This window comes from Oncorhynchus masou, chromosome 10, assembly GCF_036934945.1.
Source record: "Oncorhynchus masou masou isolate Uvic2021 chromosome 10, UVic_Omas_1.1, whole genome shotgun sequence".
Taxonomy (NCBI): domain Eukaryota; kingdom Metazoa; phylum Chordata; class Actinopteri; order Salmoniformes; family Salmonidae; genus Oncorhynchus; species Oncorhynchus masou.
In genome coordinates, this window is record NC_088221.1 from 37,984,882 (window position 1) to 37,999,394 (window position 14,513).

At 42.7% G+C, this 14,513-nt stretch overlaps 1 protein-coding gene across 13 annotated transcripts in view; it reads right to left on the minus strand.

Moving 5' to 3' along the window:
* Positions 1-304: 304 nt before the first annotated feature.
* LOC135547586 (semaphorin-5B-like) overlaps positions 305-14,513 on the minus strand; it is a 294,439-nt gene continuing 280,230 nt past the window's right edge. For 9 of the 13 annotated variants that reach the window (XM_064976720.1, XM_064976713.1, XM_064976715.1 and 6 more), the window contains 5 exons: positions 11,651-11,725; positions 11,088-11,225; positions 6,635-6,679; positions 5,758-5,975; positions 305-3,550 (listed from right to left, as the gene is read on the minus strand). In XM_064976720.1, the coding sequence (XP_064832792.1) occupies positions 3,380-3,550; positions 5,758-5,975; positions 6,635-6,679; positions 11,088-11,225; positions 11,651-11,725 (647 nt within the window). In that variant the 3' untranslated portion in view covers positions 305-3,379. The remainder of the gene's footprint in view (positions 3,551-5,757; positions 5,976-6,634; positions 6,680-11,087; positions 11,226-11,650; positions 11,726-14,513) is intronic. The other 4 variants (XM_064976722.1, XM_064976725.1, XM_064976724.1 and 1 more) reach the window with 4 other exon arrangements.

Genomic DNA, 14,513 nt, shown 5'->3' on the forward strand with positions numbered 1-14,513 from the left:
TATTCTGTTTCAGCAGGATTATATCCTTTATTTAGACACTGGCACTGATCAATGTGGCTTCTTCTTGACTGCTTAGCTGGCACCGGGAAGAGAGCTTTCCGTCTGGTGCTGCACTAGGGTGATGCGATGGAGTACACACACACACACACACACACACACACACACACACACACACACACACACACACACACACACACACACACACACACACACACACACACACACACACACACACACACACACACACACACACACACACACACACACACACACACACACACACACACACACACGACTCATGTGATGTTGGCATCAAGGTTTATTATCCTTTATAATGTACAATATACAAAAATATAGAGTACCAAAAAATTCACAGTGTCTAAAAGGCAGTGATTACAGTCTATGTCACATATCTAACAGTACCACCAGGTCAGTTGCATAGAAGGGCACCGAGCCAATCAGGGGACAGAGCTCCACAATGTGACATCCAGCTTGTCCAATCAAAAGTGACTACAGGGCCAGGGGAAGCAAATTAGAGGGAGTCACCATTTAGGGGGAGCCAGTTACAAACCCAAGAAACGTGGGTGAGGCATGTGTGGAAAAAGGAAAACCACAGGATGGAAGTGTTACTTTAAGTCCTCTAAACAGCAGAATTACTTTTATCTAATTTACATGACTCTTTGTTGTATATTTGCTGTATCAAGTTCTTATTTTACATGTTTTATTAAGGTAGGGCTTTTAATTATAAATGTTTTGTTGTGGTGGTGACATTGATTCTGTATTAAACTGGCACACGTGCCTCTAAAACGACGGGCTGTCTTTGTTACTCTAAGATACTACACAAGATGTAGCCAAACTGTACATCTGCACAAAGTAACAAAACAGCTGTTGTGTATTCATTACGGAAACCGTTTCAGACCCAAACTGAAAGCTAAAAGAGAAAAACAAGAGGTTTTTTTGGACAAATTCATGTACGTCCCTCTTTGTTTCATTCCGTTTGCGAAACATTTTGCAACAGAATTGGTGGAATGAATACATCCCTGGAAAAGATGTATAGGCCGTAGTCAACCAGTCACAATGACTAGCTCTGTCCCCTTACAAACCCCATGGTTGGTGTGTACATAGCTGCTGCACTTTTTTACAACTATAAGGCTTCAAACAAAACAAACAAAACAAAAAACAGTGTTAGCTATACAATAATATACATTTACATTATACTAACCTTTAGATGTCATTAATGGTCTGCAGATCGAAGGCTGTCTCTTATGTACAGATAGAGCTCTCGTGCATATAGCGGAACTATAGAATTAGAATGATAGAATAAAATCCTTCTATTTCTATGAGAGGAACTAGAAGCATCGCTGCTGAATTAGCATAACATCAGGCATAATAAGAAAATATAGCTCAGTTGTGTTTCTCAAATTCCTTTATGATCCTAGCTTCCCCATGAGAACCGTGCAGCTCTCCTTAAACTTACACTGATTAACATCTTATACGTGGAACACACAGAAACCCAGCGGAACTTCAGGAGTGCCATCATCATAATGTGTGAAAAAATGCACATAGTCCTTTACAGATCCCGTCATATACAGTCATATGTAATAAAGCATTACATTTACATTGTACAAAATACATACATAGTTGTCTGTTCCTCTCCTCATTCAAGCTCACAGGCATACACATACGAAGCAAGCAAACATACACATACAAGCAAAACATTAATCTCATACCAGTATTTCTAAGCATGATTTAGCAACGTTAAGAGAGGGATCCATTAATATTTGTTACAGTCAGACTTATATTTGCTTCTACATGAATCTGTGTTTTATTTTTTTGTTCTTATTTGTAAAATATGTCAGATACACATTGGCTACTAAGCTGCTTTGAAAAATGTAAAAATAATGTATTTTGTGATGTGAAACTGATGAGAAACTAAAAAGTGAATCAGCTATTATTTGTGAAATAAAACTTTTTCTCCTATACTACTGTTCTCTCTCTCTCTAGCATTAAACAAATAACCTCCCTCATAACAAAACCACTTTAAAAAAAGGTGCCACACTACTAGCTTATTATCCTAGCTTGTACGATATCATATCAAAATGCGGTTGCAGTCCAGTTTTGCATACTGAGCGGTAGTAGGTCGGTACAGTGCTCAGTAGAATGCATCCATTTAATTCTAGAATCAAGGGAATTCCCTTCTAGAAGTCTTTATATAATCTGACCCCACATGATCCCCTCTGTACAGACAGACAGGCACCCGAGGCAACCCAAAGCTGTACCAACTGTATCCCGTTAACTGATTCCAACTCTCTCAGTCAGACACCTCAGATCTCTATCCCATGTTCAGATCGTTCCCTGGGAAGCCTACCTATACATTACATAACACAGCTAGGCAGCCTGATGTGTGGGGCCTTGTTTGGACATAAGCACATTAAAACTAGAGTCTATCCAGCAATGAGTATGTCTGTATCTGTGTGGACCAATATAGGTAGTGTTTTGTCCATAACGGATCACACGCTGCCATCCATGGATGTGCCTCTGTTCCCCTGGTCCTCTAGTACCGCCCAAAAACATGGCAGAGCTGAAGTCCCAGGCTCTTGTCCTCCTCATGTCATGTGATGAGGTGAGCTGAGTGCATTCATTCATCCACCTCCAAACACAATAGAACTGATATTGGCCTCCTGATCTCTTGAATTGAGTAATTTTTTTGGTTTCCTCATGATTTGCAACCACCGCACTGAAACAAGGACAGACACCAGGATATGCGCCGGTTGGGATGTTCCCGGTAACTTGTTGCTGGGAGAATTCTGAGTTTAGAATGGGGATAAAAGCTGCAGACAGAGGGGATGTTGGTGTCATAGAGACTCATTCATTGAGGTGACCAGACAGACCAGAGAGGAGAAGATGTGGCCATTTTGAGTATCTCTTAAGGCCACCTCTAGCCTCTCTGAATAGCACAACACCCACAGTAAGGCGATCAGGTTGTCAAGTTCCACAGGGATAAGTCATTGTCCAAATCCATACTGTAGCTTATAGTGTCTTATGGAGTTCATCATTCAGCTCTCCATCAAAGCACTACGTTGACACTGTGATGTCCAGTACCAGGATCAGGTTCCTGGCTCTAGTTAGTGAGTCTAGGGGAGGCATCAGTATCCATACTGTATCCACCCCTACAGAGTGCTGATAGTACGTTCCAGGTATACCCTTACAGACACACACCCCACCATTTTGGCGATACCATGGGATAAAGGAAAGGAGAGCAAAAATGAGATCCAGGTCTTAGGTTGTGTTCAGTCACCATGGCATTTGTCACCATGGCGATGGGGGTGGAGTTCAGTCTGGGTAGGTAGGTGGAGCTGGGGTCCTTGGGGTGTGTGTCTCAGCTGTGGTTATAGGTCCTGCAAGGGGAAGGGGAGGAGTCAGGCCTGTTGTAGTCGAATTTGCCCAGCGCTGTGGGGTAGTAGGTGGTAGTGTAAACGTTAGTTTGCTGCAGGGGCGTGGGGTAGAAGTTAGACCTCTCGTCTGGGAGCAGGTTGTTCTTGTTCAGAGTCTGGAAGTGGAGAGAAGACAATCATAACAGATGACAGTGGCTACAAACTTAGACAGAAAACACTGGAGGGTGTAAAAGGTACGTACTGTTCAGTAAAGTGTAACATACTGTTAGTGTATGTCTGGGTGAGGTGGGAAGAGTAGAGAAAACAGGCATAACAGTGACATAAGAGTTTCATAACAGTACCATAACAGATGGTTTAGTTTACCAATGACTCAGACAGGAGCAATATCCATATATTATACTCTTACAAGTTGAAAAGTGGGCTACAGTGCTGGGTACTGGAAGTGCATCTTTAAGCAAGGTAGAAAACTTCAACAAAATGTGATTTATCAGCCATAAATCAAGCATAATCAATTAACAAATATGAGAGGGATGAATAAATTACAGTAGGTCCTTCTAAATGAGGAAACAGCACAACATACATTTTTACTGTAGTATACATTCAAAATGGAACCCTTTTACCTTTATAGTGCACTACATTTGACCAGGGCCCATTTGGAAAGTAGTGCACTATATGGGCAATGGGGTGTCATTTGGGACTCACCCTTAATGTAATGCACTTGCACTTTACAGGCAGGTTGCGGAGGCTAGAAGCCACAACAAGCCGACGGAGGGAACACTACGGAGGGCTGCTCAGTAATGTAATGTATCTTAACAGCTCTGGTCCCTGCTCTGTAATTGGGTTCCAGAATCAGTGAAATGCACAACAACGTCGGCCATTTTGAAACGCCCTGGAGGAGGGCGGTGAGGGCCTGTGAAGAAAGACCAATGATAACCGCAGTAGTTCTCAGGTTGAGTGAGTGGCTCTAGCTAGCTAACCTGGTTAAACCAGACTGAATGCTGTGCTCACAGGGTTAAACATAGCAAAATCAGTTAAGATGCCAGGCTAATAGTTAGCTAGCTACCTGTGGTATGAAACCTGCCTAGCCATACTTATTCTATTAAGCCTCTGCTCTCACTGTATGGCTCTGATCATCAGTGCCAGGTATTAGAACCCAGCCTCAACTACTGCACCACAACACATCACTCACCCAGCTGGCGGCTGGCAGCTTTAGAAAAACAATCAGGTGTCCTTCTGAGAAGCAACAACCATCATCTGAGATAGACTGTCCTAGCACAGTACTTGACTAATTAGGGGGAAAATAATATGGAACTATGTATACTAGGTGGATCATGACCTTGGTCCTAAGGCTAAACCCTGACGTACGTATGAAGGGCAATACCACGGTGGGACGGATCGATGGGGTCGGAAGGTGGCTTATAGGCACACGCAGGTGTTAGGTCCAAGAGTGAGGAAAGGTGGGGCTGGCAGGTGCAGCTTGACTTTACATTTATTATTGAATTTAATATAGCTGAGCCAACCTCAATGCTTTGGCTGATGCTTTCTCAAGAGATGATGGTTCAGCATTATAGATGCAGCGGGAGTCAGTTGCTATAACAGCCCAACGGGGTCCAATAATAAGGACTGAGGCAGAGACACAAGACACCATGGAGTAAGGAAACCAGGTGAAGACAGATAAGAGTCCTGAGCTCTCACTATTACTCATCCTCATATAATGAAAGATCCCTAAACATAAGGAAAATCTTCTCAAAGCCATATGAATGGCTGGTGTTACAGCATCTCTTTGCTACGCAGACAATTGTGCATGTCTGTGTGTATATGTCTGTGTGTGTACATGTTTGTCTCTGTGTGTACATGTTTGTCTGTGTGTGTATATGTCTGTGTGTGTATATGTCTGTGTGTGTATATGTCTGTGTGTGTATATGTCTGTGTGTGTATATGTCTGTGTGTGTATATGTTTGTCTGTGTGTGTGTGTGTGGACATGTTTAATTACACTTGTGGAGAACAGAAGTCCCAGTAAACTGAACATTTTCTGACCAACTGGGGACATTTTGCAAGCCCCCACAAAGAAAAAGGCAATTTTCAGGGGGTTTAGGGTTAGGGTTAGAATTAGGTTTAGGAGTTAAAGGTTAGGTTTAGGGTTAAAGTTAAGTTTTGGGGTTAAGGTTAGGGTCAGGGTTAGGAAAACTAGGATTTGGAATGGGAATCAATTGTGTGTCCTCACAAGGTTAATAAAACAACAGTGGATGTGTGTGTCTATGCATGTGTGTCTGCATGCAGAGGAGTCAGGCCTGTTGTGTGTGTATATGCATGTCTGTGTGTGTATCTATCCACATGAGTGACAACCCTTGTATACTGTACCTGTGACAATACCTTGAACTCCATGGGCGTGTACTTCTCGTTCTTTGGTGTGGTGTTGCCCTTGTAGTTGAGGTGGTTGGGTGTGGTTGGGTGTATGACGGCAGACTCCTGCGAGGGCTTGTGGAAGTGCTGGCAGTACACATAGACCAGGAAGGACAGAAGGCCCGCCCCCAGGAAACAAGACACGCCTGTGGCTATCAGGTGCAGAGTGGTGAATGCTGCACAAAAACAACAAAGCAGACAGATGAGAGGAGGTCAGTCATGATGTCTAGTTCAATTATCGGTGTCTGTTATCTGTCGCTTTCGTTCTCTCATCATAACTCTTTCTTTCTTTCCTCATCCTCCTTCACATATTGTATTGCAGAAAAGTGGTAGCCTGGTCACATATCTGTTTGTGCTGTCTTGCCAACTCTTAGTGACAATGACCTCGGGAGTTGTCAAGACAGCACAAACATATTGGGGACCAGGCTAGTAAAATGGTGGTTCATTCAAGGGAATCAAGCTCCTCCTCCTCAGTGCTCCTGCTGTCAAACCTGGAAGCTGTCCAATGGAATGGCGGCACAGCCTTGAAACCATTACCCTTCCCAGCATGGTTCCTACACCTTATTATAATGGCCATCCCCCCTCATGCATATTCCACTTCTGATGATTGGTTCAAAGACTTGTGCAGCATCGCCATGGTTTCAAAACAAACATGATAGCATCCCCCCTAAAGGTAGATTAAAGTAGAGGAGGGGAAGAGGAGAGGGGGGGGGGTGTACCTACAGCGCTCCTATTACCTCCTGCTGACTGAATGAAAGGATTCATGGAACACACACACACATACACACACACACACGCATTCACACCTACTGTAGGTGGTTGTTAATCCACTTACCTCTGCATTGCTGGTCCTTATCAAAGCCAGACGCAGGGAGAATCACTGCAACACAACACACACACAGACAGACATGCAGAGACAGACAAACAGTCAGCTACCAGCACATGCACATTCTCACCATGCACAGAAATAACCGGAAACCATCCAAGAGTTCAGAGTGATTTGAACTGGTAGATGGTACTTGCAGAACAGTACACACAGTATACAGTACACAGTACACACAAAGAAACATACGTCATGAAACACAAATGAAAACTTCAGACATTTGGGATTGTTGTGTAGACTAGCTTCTATGATGTTTAACCGACACTTAAAGTAATTCATCAGGAGGGAGAGGGGGGAAGAGGAGGGTGTGTGTTTTTAATTGAGATGTGGCCATCCTATGATTACATTTTGGGGCAATTTCGGCTGAGCGAGTGTCACACACCATCCCAGTGACCTTACGATTTCCAACGCCTCCTCCGAAATTGCAATGAAATTAGATGTGATTTGGGCCGCGGCCCAAACGGTACCCTATTCCCTATATAGTTGGACACTCATGACCAGGACACATACACGGGTTGGTTGTTTAGAAATGGTGGGATTAGATTGTTGATAGCAAGTCAACTATATTTGGTTTCCAATGTTTATTGAAAACACAAATACAGTTACACAATGAGCTCTTGTCCCACATGTCCGTTTCTTGTCATTGTTGCTAGCTATCTGGCCACCCAGAACCATAACAACACTCGGCCTTTGAGGCGCACGCATCATTTTCATGATGTTGACCGCTTACCCGTCTATAGGGCTCTGGGTAAAAGTAGTGCACTGTATAGGGTGCCTTTTTGGGATGCTAATTGCATCTGTCTTGTCTCTGGTAGCCAGGGACAGAAAGACCATTACTCTGTTAAAAGTCAAAGAAAGGAAACAAGGTCCTCATCAGAGGAGCACTCTAAGAAGCCTGATTTACGTAGACTTCATTAGCACAAATTAAGATAAAAGATCTTATTCTGGTGGGGGAAATTTGATTAGATGTTTGACTTAGCCACATGCACAGGGTCACAGATGTAGTTGTAGTGTACAGTGAAATACTTAAGCTCCGAGCTCCAACATTGCAGGTGTGAATTAAACAATAATAATAAATAAAAAATGTCCATACAAGTAGCAGCGGGGGGGAGGTTCCCGGACACGGATTAAGTCTTGTCATGGATGGACTAAAAAACACTTTCAATAGAGAATATACATGCTTTTTTGTATTGTATTAGACTTAATCTGTGTCCGCGAAACTGTCCCTATGTGTATGACGCGTCTTATCTCAGAGTGGTTATTATCTCAGAGTGATTATGATAATGGTGGAGGTGATGACGAGGATGGTGATGGTAACAGTTATGATAATGATGATAGTGATGATTATGAACGATGTCATTGATGATGGTCATAAATGTTATGATAATGATGATAGTGATGATTATGAACGATGGTGATAATGATGTTCATGATAACGGTTATGATAATGATGTTAGCGATGATTATGAATGGTGGTTAACAAACAGATCACCGACCATTTGGAATCCCACCGTATCTTCTTTGCTATGCGATCTGGTTTCCGAGCTGGTCATGGGTGCACCTCAGCCACGCTCAAGGCCCTAAATGATATCATAACCGCCATTGATAAAAGACAATACTGAGCAGCCGTATTCATCGACCTGGCCAAGGCTTTCGACTCTGTCAATCTGTGTCCAAGAAACTGTCCCTATGTGTATGATGCGTCTTATCTCAGAGTGATTATTATCTCAAAGTGGTTATTATCTCAGAGTGGTTATTATCTCAGAGTGGTTATTATCTCAGAGTGGTTATTATCTCAGAGTGGTTATTACCTCAGAGTGGTTATTATCTCAGAGTGATTATTATCTCAGAGTGGTTATTATCTCAGAGTGATTATTATCTCAGAGTGATTATTATCTCAGAGTGATTATTACCTCAGAGTGGTTATTATCTCAGAGTGTGATTATTATCTCAGAGTGGTTATTATCTCAGAGTGGTTATTATCTCAGAGTGGTTATTATCTCAGAGTGATTATTATCTCAGAGTCAGAGGTTATTATCTCAGAGTGATTATTATCTCAGAGTGGTTATTATCTCAGAGTGATTATTATCTCAGAGTGATTATTATCTCAGAGTTATTATCTCAGAGTGGTTATTATCTCAGAGTGGTTATTATCTCAGAGTGATTATTATCTCAGAGTGGTTATTATCTCAGAGTGGTTATTATCTCAGAGTGGTTATTACCTCAGAGTGATTATTATCTCAGAGTGATTATTATCTCAGAGTGGTTATTATCTCAGAGTGGTTATTATCTCAGAGTGATTATTATCTCAGAGTGGTTATTATCTCAGAGTAATTTTTTACCTCAGAGTGATTATTATCTCAGAGTGGTTATTATCTCAGAGTGGTTATTATCTCAGAGTGATTATTATCTCAGAGTGGTTATTATCTCAGAGTGGTTATTATCTCAGAGTGGTTATTATCTCAGAGTGATTATTATCTCAGAGTGGTTATTATCTCAGAGTGGTTATTATCTCAGAGTGATTATTATCTCAGAGTGATTATTATCTCAGAGTGGTTATTATCTCAGAGTGGTTATTATCTCAGAGTGGTTATTATCTCAGAGTGGTTATTATCTCAGAGTGATTATTATCTCAGAGTGGTTATTTATTATCTCAGAGTGGTTATTATCTCAGAGTGATTATTATCTCAGAGTGGTTATTATCTCAGAGTGATTATTATCTCAGAGTGGTTATTATCTCAGAGTGGTTATTATCTCAGAGTGATTATTATCTCAGAGTGATTATTATCAGAGTGATTATTATCTCAGAGTGGTTATTATCTCAGAGTGGTTATTATCTCAGAGTGGTTATTATCTCAGAGTGGTTATTATCTCAGAGTGGTTATTATCTCAGAGTGATTATTATCTCAGAGTGGTTATTATCTCAGAGTGGTTATTAACTCAGAGTGGTTATTATCTCAGAGTGATTATTATCTCAGAGTGATTATTATCTCAGAGTGATTATTACCTCAGAGTGGTTATTATCTCAGAGTGGTTATTATCTCAGAGTGGTTATTATCTCAGAATGGTTATTACCTCAGAGTGATTATTATCTCAGAGTGGTTATTATCTCAGAGTGGTTATTATCTCAGAGTGATTATTATCTCAGAGTGGTTATTATCTCAGAGTGGTTATTATCTCAGAGTGGTTATTATCTCAGAGTGATTATTATCTCAGAGTGATTATTATCTCAGAGTGATTATTATCTCAGAGTGGTTATTATCTCAGAGTGATTATTATCTCAGAGTGGTTATTATCTCAGAGTGGTTATTATCTCAGAGTGGTTATTATCTCAGAGTGATTATTATCTCAGAGTGATTATTATCTCAGAGTGATTATTATCTCAGAGTGGTTATTATCTCAGAGTGGTTATTATCTCAGAGTGGTTATTATCTCAGAGTGGTTATTATCTCAGAGTGATTATTATCTCAGAGTGATTATTATCTCAGAGTGGTTATTATCTCAGAGTGGTTATTACCTCAGAGTGATTATCCCCCCATTCTTATCGGCAGACTCAACAACCTTGGTTCCTCAAATGACTACTTCGCCTGGTTCACCAACTACTTATCAGACAGAGTTCAGTGTGTCAAATCGGAGAGCCTGTTGTCCGGACTTCTGGCAGTCTCTATGGGGTGCCATAGGGTTCAATTCTCGGGCCGACTCTTTTCTCTGTATACATTAATGATGTCGCTCTTGCTGCTGGTGATTCTCTGATCCACCTCTATGCAGACGACACCATTCTGTATACTTCTGGCCCTTCTTTGTACACTGTGTTAACAAACCTCCAGATGCACTTCAATGCCATACAACTCTCCTTCCGTGGCCTCCAACTGCTCTTAAATGCAAGTAAAACTAAATGCATGCTCTTCAACCAATCGCTGCCTGCACCTGCCCACCACTATGGCCTATTCTCCACTATGGCCTATTTATTGCCTTACCTCCCTAATCTTACTTCATTTGCACACTGTACAGTATATAGACTTTTCTATTGTGTGATTGAATGTACGTTTGTTTATTCCATGTGTAACTCTGTGTTGTTTGTGTCGCACTGCTTTGCTTTATCTTGGCCATGTCACAGTTGTAAATGAGAACTTGTTCTCAACTGGCCCACCTGGTTAAATAAAGGTGGAAAAAATAATACAAATTAAATGGTGATGATGATGATCATGATAACGGTTATGATAATGATATTGATGATTATGAACGATGGCGATGATCAGGATGATGATCATGATAATGGTTATGATAATGATGATAGTGATGATTATGAACAATGGTGATGATGATGAAAATGATAACGGTTATGATGATGATGTTGGTGGTGACGATGATGATGACATATATGATGAAAGTGTGTATGGCTCACCTGGAATCTCGTTGCAGTCCCTGTGCTCAGTGCTGTTTCCCACACAGGGGGCGGAGCCTTGAGCCCCACAGACCCGGCTGCGTACCTGCAGCCCTACGTCATCACATGCTGACCACAGAGACCAGGCCATCCAGCCGCCTGCGCACACACACACAAACGTCAGTACACAGACAAATGACCAAAGATTCACTCTGAGTTGAGATAACCGCTGCATTCTTAAAATGCCTGTAACCCAACTTGACCACCCAAGCGCATGAAAACAAACAAACTAGCCCCACCACAGCACAGCCACAAACAACCCTAACAACCCTAGCCATATACAAACAGACCCAAGTGGTTGTGAGGTAAACTGTTTGGAGAAAGCAAACCCATAGTTTGTTTAGTGCATAGCCAAGATGTTTTCCTCAAGAGCCAAGTGTTAGCCATGTTTCCCAGGCGACAGGCGCCTGTGTACAGTAAACAGGAAAGACCCTCTCCCAGAACCCTCTCCCCCTCTCCCGCATTTCCAACCCATGATGCCAAAAGCCATTCACCCAATGAATGATGGCTGCCATTTTGTTTACCTCTCCTATCAGTCAGCCTTTCAGTCACAGGCTGCCGAAGCTGCTCCTCGTGCTCTCTGATCTCCCCACACCAGTCTACATAGAACAACACAACACAACCCTCACGGTACAGCATCCATATTAGGACAGCATCACAGGGAGTTGGTGTCCTTGTGACTCTTGAGGCTGTACTAATATGGACACACACACACACACACCCTCCTGTCCTTCATTAGTTAGCACAATCTATTTAATCAAGCCATCTCTGACAAGGCCATCAGATAGGCCTGGGACTGACAGACACAAGGTCTTTCGGCTAATTGGAGGTTCACTGTATCTATAGGGACTAGATGACCAATGTCCTGACTGTCGGGAAATGTATGGCAAACTGTGGAAGCAGGAGACAGATGAGGACAAGACATTAGCATGGCAAACTGTGGACACAAGCAGGGGCACACACATGAAGGTGAACACACGCACACACACAGACAGACACAGAGACACACAGACAGACAGACAGAGACAGACAGAGACAGACAGACAGACAGACAGACAGACAGACAGACAGACAGACAGACAGACAGACACACAGACAGACAGAGACAGACACAGACAGACAGACAGACAGACAGACACACAGACACACAGACACACAGACACACAGACACACAGACAGACACACAGACAGCTAACTAGCTAGCTAATGGGAAGTGTTAGCCCTACATTAAAAGAGAACATTAACCAAATGAAAAGGGTTGTTTGCATCCCAAATGGCACCCTGTTTCCTATATATTTGTTATATTTTGAGGCTTACGGCACCTGGTATTCCCAGGTGGTCTCAAGTCCCAGTACTAACCAGGACTGACCCTGAACAGGCGTGTTCAGGGTGATATGGCCACAAGCATTTTCTCCCTGAATTTAGGTCCCTTGGCTCATCTCTGAAACTCCTCATTGGGCTCGGGAGAGGCAAAGGTGGAGTCATGCGTCCTCTGAAACATGACTCACCTGGCCTCCTACTTCTTATCACCCTGCTCTCTTAACCCGAGTGTCAGCCGCACCAATGTGTCAGAGGATCCACAGTTCGACTGACAACCGGAGTCAGCTTGCAGATCGAATCCCAGGGTGTAGTGGTGCCTCAGCACTGCGGTGCTGTGCTTTTGACCGCTGTGCCTCCCAGGAAGACTACCCTATATATTTTGAACAGGGAATAGTGAATAGCCATTTGGGACGCAGGCCAAGTAAAAGACAGAAACCAATTCCCTCCTTGTCTTTAATTACCATCAGGGATAACTCCTCAGTTCCCACTGACTGACTGACAGCTGGTCTAATTAAATATGAATGACAGTTTGCCAGAGACACACACACACACACACACACACACACACACACACACACACACACACACACACACACACACACACACACACACACACACACACACACACACACACACACACACACACACACACACACACACACACACACACACACTCAAACTCAGTCCGTACTCTAACCCTAACCTTAACCTCAAACGGAAAACTTAACCCTAACACTAACCCTAGCTCCTAACCTAAACCTAATTATAACCCTAACACTAATTCTAACCTTACTCTGAACCCCCTAGAAATAGCATTTGACCTTGTGGGGACCAACAAAATGTCCCCAGTTGGTAAAAATGTTTTCATTTACTATTCTTGTGGGGACTTCTGGTCCCCGCAAGTATAGTTAATCACGTAAACACACAGACACACACACACTGGACGCCGCAGCAGGAACACAATAAATAGTGACACTGGCCAGTTTGCTGGAAAATAAAGAATGGATTAGGATAGGAATCAGACAAACTCTTTAGACAGGAGATTAGATTTAGTCTTGTCTCTCATTAAGGCTGTGGGCTTATTCAGAGGAATGTCTGAGTGTAACTTTCTACCCAGTCCAGGATTAGCTACAGCTGGCTCACACTCATACATATTACAGAGTCCTATAGGAAACAGAGACACTACACAGAGCAGAGGGCCTGGTTAGATAGACAGTATACATGTCACATCGTCACACATTATTGGGCAACAAGGTATACTATCAGACACAATTGGGCTGCCTCCCAGCACAGCAGGGAATAGGCATGGGAACACCGTTTCCCAATATGCACCTCTTTCACACCCCTCTCTGGAGTGACATAACAAGGTGCTGACAGGCACAGTATTGATCAGTGAGAAATTATCACGATAGGCTTGCAATGCATTGATTAGGAAAGACTATGCAACTATTGTGACCACTAAGAAATAGAACATTAAACTAATTTGATCCTCTATTGCCCTTCCTACCACGATATGCAACTGTTCGTATTCCAGAAAGCACACCAGATATACCATGGCGTTATGTGGCTGAGTGATGAGGAGACATACCACCAGATATACCATGGCATTATGTGGTTGACTGATGTGGAGACATACCACCAGATATACCCTGGCATTATGTGGCTGAGTGATGAGGAGACATACCACCAGATATACCATGGTATTATGTGGCTGAGTGATGAGGAGACAGACCACCAGATATACCCTGGCATTATGTGGCTGAGTGATGAGGAGACATACCACCAGATATACCATGGCGTTATGTGGCTGAGTGATGAGGAGACATACCACCAGATATACCATGGCATTATGTGGTTGACTGATGTGGAGACATACCACCAGATATACCCTGGCATTATGTGGCTGAGTGATGAGGAGACATACCACCAGATATACCATGGTATTATGTGGCTGAGTGATGAGGAGACAGACCACCAGATATACCCTGGCATTATGTGGCTGAGTGATGAGGAGACATACCACCAGATATACCATGGCATTATGTGGCTGAGTGATGAGGAGACATA